The 15,180-nt window shown below is 39.9% G+C and overlaps 2 protein-coding genes across 2 annotated transcripts in view; both read right to left on the bottom strand.

Annotated features, from left to right (window-relative positions):
* Positions 1-2,095, bottom strand: part of calcr (calcitonin receptor) — a 53,143-nt gene extending 51,048 nt beyond the window's left edge. The window contains exon 1 of the mRNA XM_079654698.1: positions 1,796-2,095. The gene's annotated coding sequence lies outside the window, so the exon portion shown is untranslated. The remainder of the gene's footprint in view (positions 1-1,795) is intronic.
* Positions 2,096-11,956: 9,861 nt separating this feature from the next.
* tfpi2 (tissue factor pathway inhibitor 2) lies at positions 11,957-14,031 on the bottom strand. Its single transcript, XM_079655228.1, has 5 exons — positions 13,874-14,031; positions 13,516-13,689; positions 13,000-13,179; positions 12,582-12,755; positions 11,957-12,353 (listed from the first exon to the last, which is right to left on the bottom strand). The coding sequence occupies exons 1-5, from the start codon at positions 13,944-13,946 to the stop codon at positions 12,271-12,273; spliced, it is 684 nt and encodes a 227-aa protein (XP_079511354.1). The 5' UTR covers positions 13,947-14,031; the 3' UTR covers positions 11,957-12,270.
* Between the last annotated feature and the right edge of the window lie 1,149 nt (positions 14,032-15,180).

Here is a 15,180-nt window from a genome sequence, read left to right as displayed (position 1 = left end):
TTCTAAGGCCTGCCTCTCCTTTTTCATATTTCCAAGCAGACCTCTCGCTGCTGCTCCTTGAAACGGGGAGTGAATGTTCTGCTTGCTGGCTTGCCCGCTCACCCGTCTCAGACCAGACTGACAGACAGCGTGCGGTATGATGAATGACAAACTTATCTCTGACACTCAGAAAGCAGCCAAACACGATGCCAGCGCAGCCCAACTCACTGCGGGGCTCTGAACATATCTCAGCCTGCTGTCTGCACGTATCACTTCATCGCCGTCTTTCTCATAGCCTGCTGTTTCTGTTTCCCTCCCTCTCTCTGACATCCTCTCTGTGTGTTTGTTGCTATTCTTGTCCTTGTCTGTAGTGCACAATACTTGTAGATCAGGATACTGAGAATCTCTCATTCCTCGCATTCATATCAGCTCCACTCCCCATCGCCTCTAACAAACCCCCAGATGACACATGCCATTACTCTAAACATGGTTACGTAAACACCAAGGAATCCCCAAAAGAAGAATCCCAATTTAGCCACAGACATCTTCAAGGCAGTCACTTCAGCTTTCTGCTCTGTTTCCTCCACAACTGGAGACTGAACAGAGACACGCAGCATTCGGCGATTTTGGATTATTTTGTTTCCGGCTTGCGGGCCGATGGGTCCATGAAGGAATGCTTATTTCCCCTTTCCACAGTTTTGCTAATATAATCAATATGAGGGTGAATGCATGAAGGTGGTTTCAAGCGTTGAGAAGGATGAGAAGGGAGACAGAGTCCTGGGTGGATTTGGATGAAAATATAACTCGTAAAAAGTCAACAGCTCTTTCTTGGAGCAAAGCAAAAAGCAGTCTAAGCCTCACCTCGACACCAACGCCGTGTGCTTTGAGTGTGGCATTATGATTAATACAGCAAGTGCAGAAAGGTTGCATGCATTGACCTTTAATCTGTGTATGCATGTCAACCTTTGTGAATTGCACGCTGCGTGACTGCTTTGTGTGTGTGGAGGGAGTCTTAATGTGTATTTATTACCTTTTAAAATGATAATTAATGCCAGCAGATGACTCTCCAGTTGTGTTCTGGTTTTTCTTTTCTTGAAGAAAAGCAGGAGCCCATGTACAAAGCAATACTTTTCTGTGTGTGGCTGTGTAGGTCGTGAGAGAGTGAATGTGTGTGTGTCGTACAGGATTCACATATTTTTGGTTGCAAAGAGGACACGTTTAGAAGAAACCAAGCTGCAATATATGTGCACAGTTTGTATGGAAAATACAAACTGTGCACATATACATTTGCATTGACTCACCAAGTGGTATCCGATCTGCACAGAAATTAGCAGATTCGCATTGGTTTATTTGAAATACCATGTGGATTACTGTATTTAACAGAATGCCTTCACTTGAGTTTTTCAGCCATATAAATAGAGAACCATAGACAACTGTACAGCACATGAGTATGAGTCACATCTTGTATTTTTTCCCATGCTTAAAATACTCTTGAGTTTAGCTGGTGTTCGGATTTAAGCACCAAATACAGGCTGCAATAATATTAATCCTTAAATAATAATTAATATGATCCCTAGAACATAAATACAGGGAAATGAAAATCCAATTCACATTGCACACAGTCACCATAACCCTGTTCAAAGAGGAGCACATTCCTCCTTCATCAGTAGATGTGTCACGTAAACAGATAATTTGGATTAAAATTGACTGACAGGCAAACTGAAAATGCAATCCCCAATTTAGCAGACTAATTGTAACAGCAGCAGCCGTAACTAAAATAAGTTAATACGAAGAAAATCTTCGATCAGTGACTTACCTCACTTGAACAGATTTTGGAAACAGCAGCCCCAGAGAAAGAGACAGATACTGAGGAGAATCCCAGTGCTGTCCCTCCTGGAGACTGACTCTCCTTTTCAAAGCAGCGTCAATACAAAACTTTTTTCTCTGCATCCACGGAGATAAAACCCATAATAAAAAAAATAAATCAAATGCTGTTTACTGCCGCGGCTTTGCCCAGGTGTCTGCCTTTTTATGAGAAGGATTAATGATCGGCGGTGCGGTGGAGGTGCGCCGGTCTGGAGCCGGTCTGAGCGGTGACACTTCGCTGCCCGGTAATCCAAGAGCGTCTAACTGCCTCCCGGTTATGCGAATGAGCGTGTGTGTGGTGGAGCTCCTCCTCGCCTTATCTCGGTCTGTGTGCCGAGCACAACGGGGGGAGGCAGCCTCTTCTCAGCGTGTATGCACTCGGTTTGGACACTTCTGGACACCGTTAAAAATTTAACAAAACACCATAATGGGAGGAAACCACGAGCTAGTAATTTGATTAAACTCATTATGTGTGTGAATTATGCATGTGTCGTGTGTGGTTGTTAAACTACCTCTTTGTACATGTGTTTAGCCTAGGCCTACTCTTTGATTGTTAAATGACCTTGTTATATAAATAAATAATAGGGTAGTGATTTGATACAACTCAATATGTCAGTGAAAGTCAACAGTGATTGTTAAACAACCTATTTCTACTTGTATCATCTTGTCATATCATATATTTTGTTATCAATAATATAGCAGCCTATAACTAATGGTCAAATGATAAATTGTGAGAAATCACATCATAACATTGTTTGGTTATTAAAGATATTATCTGATCACCATCTGTAATTAAATTTGTGCCTGTAGGCCTACTTTCAAAAGTACAGGCACAGTATCCGGTGATAAATATAGATTGTGTCAGTTCATTATTGCTCTTACCTTTTGAAAAGGATCCTGTAAAACGTGACATGATATGCTTGGAATCATAATTTGACAGTTTCAGAGTTATTTTTGTCCTACTTTGAATATGTTCCTTGAGAACCATGATTGGTTTTTAGTTGTGATATCACACATCACTACTTGTTCATACATATCTTTAATCCATAAGTAATGGTTATAAGAGGATTTTTCAGACCTCCACTAGCTTTATGCGGCTGTTTTCAACGAGTTGGTCCCCATTTTGTTTAACACGTGCCTCAATACAGGTGTGACTCTTTTCCACTGATCACTAGGTGGCAGTAACACGCCAAAATGTCCTGCAACAGCAAAGAAAAGAGAGAAGAAGAATACTAACAAATATCGATATAAACAATGCTGAATTTAAATACTTTGAAAAACTCAACTGCTAATATATTTCATGGCAAAATAATGCTCTCATCACGTTTGTTTGACATCAAGGATACATACAATGTATTTTGGTGGGTACAACTTTTTTGTTTTCAAAGACAACTCCAGGGTTACCTGTAAGGTGAGTACAGTCTATGGTGCAGACACACTTTCCTTCTTCTGTTGATCAAGGTGGAAGCAGCCTTTTTATTTTTTTTAGTGGAGTAGGGTGGACTGAATTTAACTGAAGACATGCTGGATTTTGGATCCACTTTTGTAAATGGCTCTGTAGACTTTAAAGTGGCATGGTTGTCAGCAGTGGGCCCTCTAAAGTGAATGTAGGTAAGATGAAAACAAAGGTATGGTGGCCCTGAAGTGCAAGACCACAGCATTTCAGAAAACACAACAGCACACAACAGCATTTCACAAAACACAACAGCATTTCACAAAACGCCGCAGCATTTCAGAAAAGGCCACAGCATTTCACTAAACGCCCTAGCATTTCACAAAATGCCAGCATTTCACATTGGACGGAAAGGGTATTCCTTTAGGGAGAACACTTCTTGTTTGTGATCGGACAGAGCCAGCCAGAGAAGCACTGCTGTGATTGGTTGTTTTTGCTGCCAGTCAAGAAATTACGCTTCGTGATTGGTCAGCACCCGACAGCGCAACATGTCCCAACACATCAGCCGTTAGCTGTTAGCACAAACTCAGACCTCACAGCTCCTCATATCTGTTCAGAAATTGGACAAAAGTTAAACATATATAAAACACAGACTGTCCAGTTTCTGAACAGATATGAGGAGCTGTGAGGTCTGAGTGTGTGCTAACAGCTAACGGCTGATGTGTTGGGAGTGGACATGTTGCGCAGTCGGATGCTGACAGTAAAAACAACCAATCACAGCAATGCTTCTCTGGCTGGCTCTGTCCAGTCAGAAACAAGAAGTGTTCTCCCTAAAGGAGTACCCTTTCCGTCCAATGTGAAATGCTGTGGTTTTTACTGAAAGGATGTAGTGTTTTCTGAAATGCTGTGGCGTTTTCTGAAATGCTGTTGCGTTTTTTGAAATTCAATGGTGTTTTTTGAAATGGTATAGTGTTTTCTAAAATGCTGTGGTGTTTCGTGAAATGCTGTGGTGTTTCGTGAAATGCTGTGGTGTTTCGTGAAATGCTGTGGTGTTTTGTGAAATGCTGTAGTGTTTTGTGAAATGCTGTGGTGTTTTGCACTTCAGGGCCACCGTACAAAGGACATTTTAACAGAAATCTTTATTAAATGTTGTGACAATAATTGACAAAAAACAGATGCTCAAACTCATCATGTTATCTCATTACCGCTGGTTTTGATAAAAGCAGCACCCATATGTTATGTTTATAACAAGACCACTGAGAGCAGAAAGCACTCACCTAGCAGGTCGATTGGTAATTTGAGGCCTGGTAGTCAACACATTATACCAGTGAAAGACTTGATGAGGCTGTCATCTCTAACGCCAGGAGATCTGCAAACAAACCAGCAGAAAAGACGAGAGGGGGACAGGAGTGGACAAACAAAGATGACAACAACATAAGTATTGTCATCTATATCTGACAGGCATATCTGCACACATAAATTGATTGGATTAACCCTGCAATAGAGCAAATAATTTGAATCTCCTGGTAGCACTGATTTCTGGAAAAGGAAAGCCAATACATTTTCTTTTTTAGTTACAGATTTGTTTCTTTATTTCCACCTATCTACACCTGGATACAAGTCTCTAAACTGCCAATAAAAAAAATACAAACATCTCTCTAACCTTATTCTTGTCCGACTCCGTTCATAACAGACTGTCTACTGTCTGTAACATTACATTCCTAATTGTCTGCTTTTTATGTAGATTTCGAGGAGTGAGTCAGGAATTATGCCTATTTTCCAGGAAGATCCCATGGCTGCCCTGCTATTCGTCTCTAAATGACATAATGACTCTGCTGCTCAGCTTCATGAAAGATGAAACAATATTATGGAGAGAACATTTATGAATTCTAATACAGGGTAGATTATTTGAACATTGAATTAGCTATATTGAATATGTCTCTATTGTAAGACCATCGTTTGGTTAACTTTCACTACTTTTACCTCAACCTGCCAAGCACCAAACAGCAGACAGGAAAGGTAGTGACTGTTAACATAGTGGAGCGTGTAACTATGTAATTCCCTTAGGAGTTGATGGATACCAAAACGGAAACTCAAGAGAAGTTCGAACACTGCAATGACATTCAACATATGTCCAACAACTCAACTCCAACTGAGTGATGGTGTTGCCAAGTATCTGCTGGATGTGTACTGTGCAACTGCTAACACATTCAACTTTATAATAGAAAATGTGATAATATGTCAGCATGTTTCTGCTGTACCCAGGTAGCATTGGTTTAAGAGTGCTGGGTTGATAACTGATAATGTGTTGGCAGCTTGTGTCTACTGTGTGGATTATATTATCGAACATCCTTTTCTTTAAGAAGTACATGAAATGCACTCCTTTCAGGTTCATATTTGTATTTTGTTCCTCTACTGTGACATGTCTCCATGCTTTAATGTTCAAAAAGCTCTTTATTTTTCTCATACTGCCTGTGCTGCAGCACCTCTTTTCACCCTCTGTCTGAAACAAGAGCCCAGTCTGCTCTGATAGGTTAGCTGCCCGGCTCTGTTTTGATTGGCCAACGCTTAGATATGTCCCGCGGCCGCCCCTTAGCTTATCATGTATAATTAGTTGGAGCTCCAATAGAATCGCAAGAGTTACAGAGTGATGTCACTATGTTACGGAAGTAAACAAAGGAGTCCAATGGAGGTGTTTCAGGCACCACATTTAAGTTAGTGAAACTCGTCAAGGCAGTGTGATCAGTTGGTTATTATAATTCTCATCTCTATTGAAATAAGAGTCTGCTTATATCCTTATTCACTCACCAATCTATATTGAATTTTAATAATATAATCATAATAATAAAGTGTTCAGCAGTTATGCTAAAGGACAGATTTTTCCCTCTCTCAGATTTTGCTTAAAACATGCTCACTCAGGCAATGTTCACCTCTCCTGTTAAACCCTCTTGTGGGCAGCAAATGGTTGGTCAGCTTTCCTAAATTGAATATATATTAAAAACCCATTCAAATTCAATTGTGCCAATGTGCCACTGTGAGAGAAGTGCTGAAAGGGAGCTTTATATGAAGTAATTGACCTCTTAGAAGATGGTAATTGAAGCGCACAGGCAAAGAGGAATAACCTCCCGCTCAGATTTAAATCTTTATTTTTATTTATCTTATTTCAGAGCTTTTCAACTGTGCCGGAAGGAGGAGAAAAATCATGGCTTTAGGGAAAATAGGCATCTGTATTTGTTCGTTCTGCTCAAATCGCTTTTAATCTTCCCAACCTTGATGGAAAAAGATTCTGGCAGATATGCGGGAAGGTGAGGGCAAAATGAGTCATCTGCTGCCAGCTATTTGGGATTGTGAAACAACAAAAGCACAGGATGGTTTTTGTAGTAAAGACCAGTGAAGAGAGCGTACGATTTGGACAATAGTGACAACAAAATGCCATACTCTTATTCTTTAGGTTAGAACCCTTACACAAAAAAGTCTTGATTAGTATTCACAGTATTCATTAGTATTCACCGCAAAATTAAATTGCCGCACCACTACCGGAGTCAAGGCAGGGTGAAATTACATTAGGACTCCAGAATCGGGAAGGTAGTGTAATGACTATTAGTAAACCTTGTCTACATGAACAAGCACCGACAACACACGCTGACAAATTAATCTCTTTGTGTTGGCATTTCTCTGCAAATCAATTGTTAATCTGCTGGGGTTTCCAAGTATTTAGAAGTGTGGATTTTCTGACATGTTTCATTATCAGCACTGTGTGTTTGGCAGCCTGATGGTCAGTGGAGAAAAGCCAAGATTCACATTACCAGACACATCAATCAGAGGAAAGGAAAGGGGGGGATGGAGATGGAGATGTTCAATGTTACCTGAAAGAGGGGGTGACCTGTCGGCTTTACAGCATATGATGAAACCCCATAATTGACGTAGAGCTGTTGAGGGCTGGACCGTTAACCATTATCTGAAGTGTGGTGCTGTTTTGACCCTTTTCATAGGCGTTACGACAACATCGTGTTTTATGGCGAGGGATGCGTTTCCATGTCAGATTTGACGTAAAGCCGTTGAGGCATGGAGACGTGATATACAGGTGATGATTGTGGGACGACGGGACCGTGTCCATTGGAGCTACAGCAATATCGTGTTTAATGGCGAGGGATGCGTTTCCATGGCAACAGCCTATGGTGAGATCTCAGATTTGGCGTAAAGCTGTTGAGGCATGGACCGGTGATATACAAGCGAAGTTTGGGGGATGATCGGACCGTGTCCATTGGAGTTACAGCGACATCTTGTTTTATGGCAAGTTATGCGTTTCCATGGAAACGGCATAGGATGACACCCCACAATTGACGTAGAGCTGTTGAGGGCAGGACCATTAACCATTATCTGAAGTATGCTGCTCTGAGCATGTCAGTTGGAGTTATGACATCATCGTGTTCCATGACACAGGTGTTTATATTTGAGCTAACAACGCGTCCAGATATCAAAGGTTTCCATGGTGATGTGCAGTAATCAGTGAGAGGAGAGCATTTTCATTGTTCTGAATGAGAGATAAACCTCTTACATGTGAACGTTTTGTTGAAGAACCGTAACAGATATCGGTGAAATTTCAAAGCGTGAAGCATGTCAAGAGCCGCTTTCACGCCGCAGGACTTGCCGTACTTTAGTGCCGGCACTAAAGTACCACAGCACTGAATCCGCCAGGGGGCTAGTGCCAATCGCATTCACACCGCAGTACTTTCCCTGAGGCAAGATTACGCTGACGTCACTTTTTCTTCTTCTTCTCTGGGTTTACTGGCAGGCCGCAAAACCAATTCACGGCGAGTACAAAAAAAAACGAGAGAAGAAGAACTACACGGGGGATGGGGTATAAAGCCCACCCGCTGTACATGAGGCGTTTGTTTACTTTCCGACCTCAGACATGATGGAGTTCGCTCCGGTGTTGTAGTACGTGTGGTCATAACTGCTTTAAAGTACACAAAAACTACTCGCTCAGGTGTGGATTTGGTTTTGTAGCGAGGAAAAAAATGGCTGCCTAACAAAACAAATTCAGAGTCTAACGGGGCGTGGTTTGCAATTCGCCCAGCCAATAGTCCCGGCGGTGTGAACGCGATATTATTGGTACTAACGGAACTAAAGAACCAAAGTACCAGGGAAACTCCCGCGGTGTGAATGCGGCTAAGGAACTTGAGCACCTGAAGTGTACTTTTGGTGTACTTTCTGGTTAATAATGTGGCCTTTTTGGCAGATTAACTAAAGGTGTGCGGCTGCTGTGGTGGGGAAAGATGAGGCTGAACTTACAATGGGGTTTAATGGAGAAGTGTTTAAAGTTGTTGTCACTTCATGCCCTCAAGAGGCATTTTGTTTAATTTTTTTACTTAATTTTTATTTATATTTCAAGCTACGAGATGTTTTCCTACGTTTCTCATGAAAGATTATGTCTCAGGAATGTAGGGTTTAGGAATTATGGCAGATTTAAAAGAAAATATGAAGGCAAAATTAAATCCATCCTCCACTCTGTGACATCACGCACTCTAAATCTGAAGAAGGCCTCTTGACCAAGGTCTGAACAATGTTTAATATCTCTAAAAGTACGAATCAGATTTAAAAGTTGTGTTGCACAAATAATGTCAGAAAGATGTTGGAATGAGGTTTCTGAGTGAAAGTATGAAAAAGCAGTTGCATTGAGATTGTTGAAGTCTGAAGAGTTTCTCCATTGACTTCCATGTTAAACATTTGATGAATTATGGGATGTATCTCTGGAATTATGAAAGTTATGAATAAGAAAAGTAATAGCCATCGATTCCCGACCGAGCATTCCAACTAAAATATGAAGTCGCTTACATTTGCATGCAGTTTGTTACCCTGGTGGCCAACTTCTATCAGCAGATTGTGTCTTTAAACACAGTTGTACTGCCAATTAAATGCAGCAAGAAGTTAATTGTGAATCTGAAGGGACAAGAGATCAAATACAGGAAAGGAAAGCAGGAAAAAAAACATATTTATAAAGACTAGACAAGCTTTTTTGCCGAACGTATGTGTTTTTCAGGATCAGAATTGATTTGTCCTACAGAGGGGACATGTACATTGTTACAGCAAAAGTGAAGATAGAGACAAACTAAATAAAACACTATTAGAAAGGGCTACACATAATATTTTAAATGTTTTTTATGGTAGTATGGTGATCTACTTTGTCCTGTCTTCCTCCCCTCTGCATAACATCCCATCACCAGTAATAAACACAACGCAGAGTCCCAGGGTGTTCAGAGAGGCTACGGGACATTGGGTTACATAAAGAATAAAAATGGTTATTTCAATATATTTAGTTTTTGGTAGAGAACCCATTATTTAGTGGACGCGAAGAATATATAAAGGAACATATATACCTCACCTTTATTTTCATTTAGCACCAACTTCTATAAACTGATCCAATCCTGTTACATTTGCTGAGAAGTTTTTATGAGCAAAAACAAAGTTACCCATCAATATATTGACCAGGCTGTTTTGTCTTATAATGTCATAACTGAAATGGAAACATTGATTTCCTGTTTCTGGCATTGGGGACACAGGCACATTATTTGAAAGATTTATTGAAAGCAAAATCAATCTTTGGGTAATGTTGTTTTTTTAGGAAATACCGTTTGATTTTTTTTGTCAATTACTGCTTGACCATCTTCCAATGTCAGTTTCCTTAAATGAGAAACACAAGAAGAGTTGGCCACGTGCCAAAAAGGAGAGGGACGTTGTAAATAGTGAAGCTGGATCTCCACCCGAGGGTTTTTATATTCTCACACTGCCAGAGCGTGAGAGTACTCTGAAGGCAGCACTCACTTCAGAAAACAGATCCACCCACAGACACTGATTGTAGTAGAATATATTGTGCTGAGTCAACACCTGAGCTGCATGGCGTGGGCTGCTCCAATATACTCCAATTCTCTGTGTACAGGCTGCAACATCTGTTGTTTCTGAAGTTCACTAGTTTGATGAAAGCATTCAGAAAACGATTTACTTGAAGAGTTGCTTATTTAATGTGTTTACAAATACCCATGTACCTAAACCCCAAAATAGAAGTATCGGATGTGTGGTTTTGGTTTTGTTAGAGAAGTACATCTGCCACCAGGGGGCGTCCTACAGTATGTTAATGTCTCTTAAGAGCAGTATATGTTCATTCAAATGATAAAATTAGCTTATTTTATGTCCAGAAAGTGTTTAGTAGTTAATAGACATATACATATACCCTCTTTTAAAATGAGTATACTTAAACAAAACAATTTTTCCGTCTGATAAATGGTCAAACATCCTACATCAATTAATCTAATTTTGTTAATGAGAAGCATGTTTCAATGTAAAGGTCCATTAATCTCCATCGAGGGACAGAATTATCCTGCCTAATGCCCTGTATCTAATAAAATAACCAGAGCAGGAACAATTCATCTCGAGCTCTCTGCAGTACAACAGATCTTTTGCGGTCAGTATCATATACAGTATGCCATCCATTAATGGCCCTAGAAAGAAATTTGTTATAATTAAAAGTTAACCAACTGTGTCCTTCTGTACCATCTCAAACATTCGTCATGTCATTGGTGATTAAAATACACTGTGAGAATATGTTACTGCAAGGTTTATTTATACCTAACAAAACATTTGTTACAATAATATTCGTAGTAGCTCATCATGTTTAATTTAATAACCTATTGCTGAGCTGTATCAGGGATTAGCTTTGTCTAACCCTTTAAATATATATCAATTGTATATTTAATGATTGAAAAGTTGCTGTAGTTAAGAAAAGTTTACCTCAAAGAGCAGTATGTCACAAAAGCTTAACCTCTATCCCCAAAAAGACAGAGAAGTTGAGAAGGATGATATCCTCTCTTATGTGCCTATGATTTAGCTTTGGTTCTTACTGTAATAGCAAAGGTCCTGACCAGATGTATTAGCTTTTATTGCTATTTATATCCAAGATGGATGGGCTAGCAATTTCCTTTTATATCTTCCATAAATATTTATTGTCTGAAAAATCACAGCGCACCATCTAATCTATTATAGGATGAAACAGAGCAGAGATTTAGGCCAGTTCTGGAAACAGAATACTTTGATTTAATAGCATCGTGACTTTAATATGGTTCTGTAGCAATTTGATTTATCCTGAAAACTGGTAATATTGATCAAAGGGAAGACACATTTAATAAGTGAGCATTGCAGAAAATCGGTGCATTCATTAGCTAATTATGCTTTGTGCATGCGTGCATCCCATTCACACTTATAATGGTGTTTAATTCAATATATTTCCACTTGTCATTTGTGAAAACATTATTAGGAAAACCTGCAGTTTCCACTCTAAACATGCAGAAACATTCTAATGAACCTGCCACGGTCAAGTTCGCTCATGATTGCTTTCTTCCTGATTCAAGGCTATGCTGAAGCGACGAGATACGCCTGAGTGCCTGGCGAAGTATAACCAGATAAGAAGACAGCAGCATTAGTAAGGAATGGAAGAGGCCTGGAGATACACTGAGCGTGACTGTGAGAAAGGAAGGAAACAGAGAAACCTCTTTTCTTTCTGGCTGCAATGTTGTTATGCTTTGTTTAAACTCATAAAGATATACCCCCTGGAGGTTTTATGCTAAAAATGCTCCCTTTGAAGAAGTTATAAGCAACACATTTTGAGTTCATTTTTAAAATAACACAATCGGCAGAATTCAAGTACAAAAAAACACCACAATATTTCATAAAAATGTGTATATCTTTATAAAAAAATTTGCTTATAAAACAGTAAATGTTCATCGTCATAATGTATTACATTACAAAACATACATAACATACATACAGTCTCAAAAAACACCATCAGGAACATTAGTGCAGTAGTAACAACCTTCATATAAATCACATTTGAAATTGCTCATATTACAAATACAGTGGAAATGTGCCCCTACAACTCTTAGTCACAACAAAGAAGAGCCGGTTCAAATAAGTCAGTTTAATAAATGTTAGTTTCCTTTAAGGGCTTGTCCGAGTCAGAGTCCTCGAGCGTCAGATATCTACGCCTGCAAGAAGGTGATGCGATTATTTCTGTTCCGTCTCTTGCGGCGACCTTTGACTTGGCTTGTGAGTTTCTTGCCTCCTGGAAACAAAAAAAACTGATTAGTGTGATCACCTATAATTACAATTCCTTTCATTCTTTTCTCATAATTCAGCAAATTCAAGAGTAAGATCTTCCTTGGTTTCCTCTGATGAATACATTAACTTAGCAATATAGTTGGCAATCCAAGTCATTACTACTTAATTAATTCTGCAAACTTTCCTTGTATTATCGTCTTCAGTTCACTGCATGCATTCACCTGTTACTCACTTCTAGCACACACGTCCATGCAGCTCTGCCTCGTGACGAAGTTGTTGCTGCTCCCCCCGCAGCCTGAGTAGATGAACTCATCACACATCTTGGTGGCGGTGTTGTAATAAAACCGAGGAATTGAAGCAGAGCAGCTGCCTTTGTCCAGAGGGTCCAGGCAGAGCACAGGAACACCTGAAAAATAAGACACAAGACATAAGACATGGTGCATCACAAAGGCATGGAAAAGCCCTTTTTTCACACACAGTGAATGCATTAAGTTCACCTTGAATGTTCTTTCTTTCTAAACAATATAGATCAAACTGTTGGAATGCAATCATGTCTTGTATCTTGGTTTTTACGCATGAAGAGATGGATAAAGTGAGTTTCACTCCAGGATTACTCAGTGGCAGAACAAGTAAACAAAGTGTATACTAACTTTTTTTTGGACTGCAGTACTCCTTGCAGGATGTGAGGTCTCGGAAGCGATTGGAATTTCCCTGGCATCCACCGTAATAAAAGGGCTCACACTGCATGGTGGTCATGTTGAAAAAGTAGCGGCTAAAGAGGGCCCGGCATGTTCCCTCCTCTTTAGGGAACCTGCAGATTTGGGGAACCTCTGTGAAGAAGAAGAAGAAGAAGAAGAAGAAGAAGAAGAAGAAGAAGAAGAAGAAGAAGAAGAAGAAGAAGAAGAAGAAGAAGAAGAAGAAGAAGAAGAAGAAGAAGAAGAAGAAGAAGAAGAAGAAGAAGAAGAAGAAGAAGAAGAAGAGCCACATTTTAGGTTAGGATCAGAGCATCCTGAGAAAAACTCAAAGTATTGAATAAATGATACTTTAATATAACTTTCATAGCAGTCAATTACACTATCATATACAATACAAAGAGTAAACCACATCCTTTAGCACATATTTAATAAGTTACAGAATTGAGCACCATCATTACAGTGAGAACCTACTTGGGATTCTGAAACATGATTTCTGGCACTCCTGATAGCTCCTGAAATTATTGGCATTCCCCTGGCACCCTCCATAGTAGAAAATCTCGCACTTTTGGGTGATAGTGTTGTAGTGGTAACGCTCAATATCCGCTCTGCAAGGTCCCTCGTCCACTTGAAGGAGACACTTCACAGCTGAAAGCAGCAAAGACATTGTTGTTTAAACACGAAGTAAAGAAGCTGTGCGTAACGGCCGCTAAACTGGCGATCCGTAGGTCTTACGAAGCCAGGAGGTTATGTTTTGGACAACAGGACTTTAAAGTGTTAAAAAGAGTTTCGAAAACTACAGAAGAAACGATAAAACATGCTGTGAGCTTACCTTTTGGTGACAACGCTAACACGTTGTAAAACGAGGAGAACAGTGTAAACAGCGCTAATGTGCAAAACTCCATTGTGCAACTTTTGCTCTAACTCCAGACTTTTCCGCTTTGACGACCATCCCAGCCACATCCCTTTTTATAGCTTTGTGAAGTGTTTCCAACCATGGATTTGAGGGGCGGGGATTCAATGACTCATTGAATACTTCATGTTAACCCGGGTATTGGTGATGAATTCACTTATTGACATCATAGACTCGTTTTTACGTTGTAATAGTGCGTATATTTTGTGACTAACGGCGTATTCCTCACAACTAAAACCAACACATGGAGAGAAGTTTAATTCCCCTCGGTCTTCACTGGTTCCTGAGTAGGATATGATGATTATGATGGTGATGATGATCATGATGATCTACACAGTAACCCCAAATAATCTTTGTAATTTTTCCACAGACTTTCTTTCATGAAACCCCTTTTATTGCGTTGTTTTAATGGACAGACACTCTTGTGAAACATTAACATTTCACTTGTCTGATTAATCCTGCCAAGTTCCCACCATTACCCGTCTGACTGGATCAGAGGCACACACACACACACACACACACACACACACACACACACACACACACACACACACACACACACACACACACACACACACGCACACACACACACACACACACACACGCACGTACACACACACACACACACACACACACACACGCACACACACCCTGAAGGTTTCACAGTCGCCTCCGTTTCCAGCCTTGTGCTTTATATGTTATTTTCTTTTGCCTAATAATTGCTGCCGCCTTTTAGATTATTTAAAGGAAACAGTAATGTCTGGCAACTTTAAAATGTTCAAAGTACCTATTCTGTCAATTTAGGTAAAGATGTATGATAAAATAGAGCTGTTTGGTTTCAAATATGTGCATCTCCCCACTTGTTTATTGCAGGATGTTAGAACTGGCATGCAGTCATGAATAAAATGAAGATGTGCATCCATCTTGACAGGTGAAGGCTAATACAGATTATCCTTCTTATCAAAGGGACCTCATACATGAAGCAAACCAGTAACCCATTTTATATGAGAGAAAACAGAATAAAATACAGCTATATCTAAATGTAATCTGCAATATACAGCTTCTTGTTTTACTCAAAACAGACACCTGTGTCATTAGTTGTCCTGTTTAAAAGCATCGGACACTGTCTTGGTCATCAGAGGGGCCTTTTTTTAATCAGATTAGAGGATTAGGATTGTTTCTGCAGATTACTTTATAACCCAGATTGAGGGAGAGGAGAGGGATTC

The sequence above is a fragment of the Notothenia rossii genome (genome assembly GCF_949606895.1).
Source record: "Notothenia rossii genome assembly, chromosome: 10".
NCBI lineage: Eukaryota > Metazoa > Chordata > Actinopteri > Perciformes > Nototheniidae > Notothenia > Notothenia rossii.
Note: the sequence above shows the minus strand (reverse complement) of the source record. Positions and strands in the feature narration are given on the sequence as shown.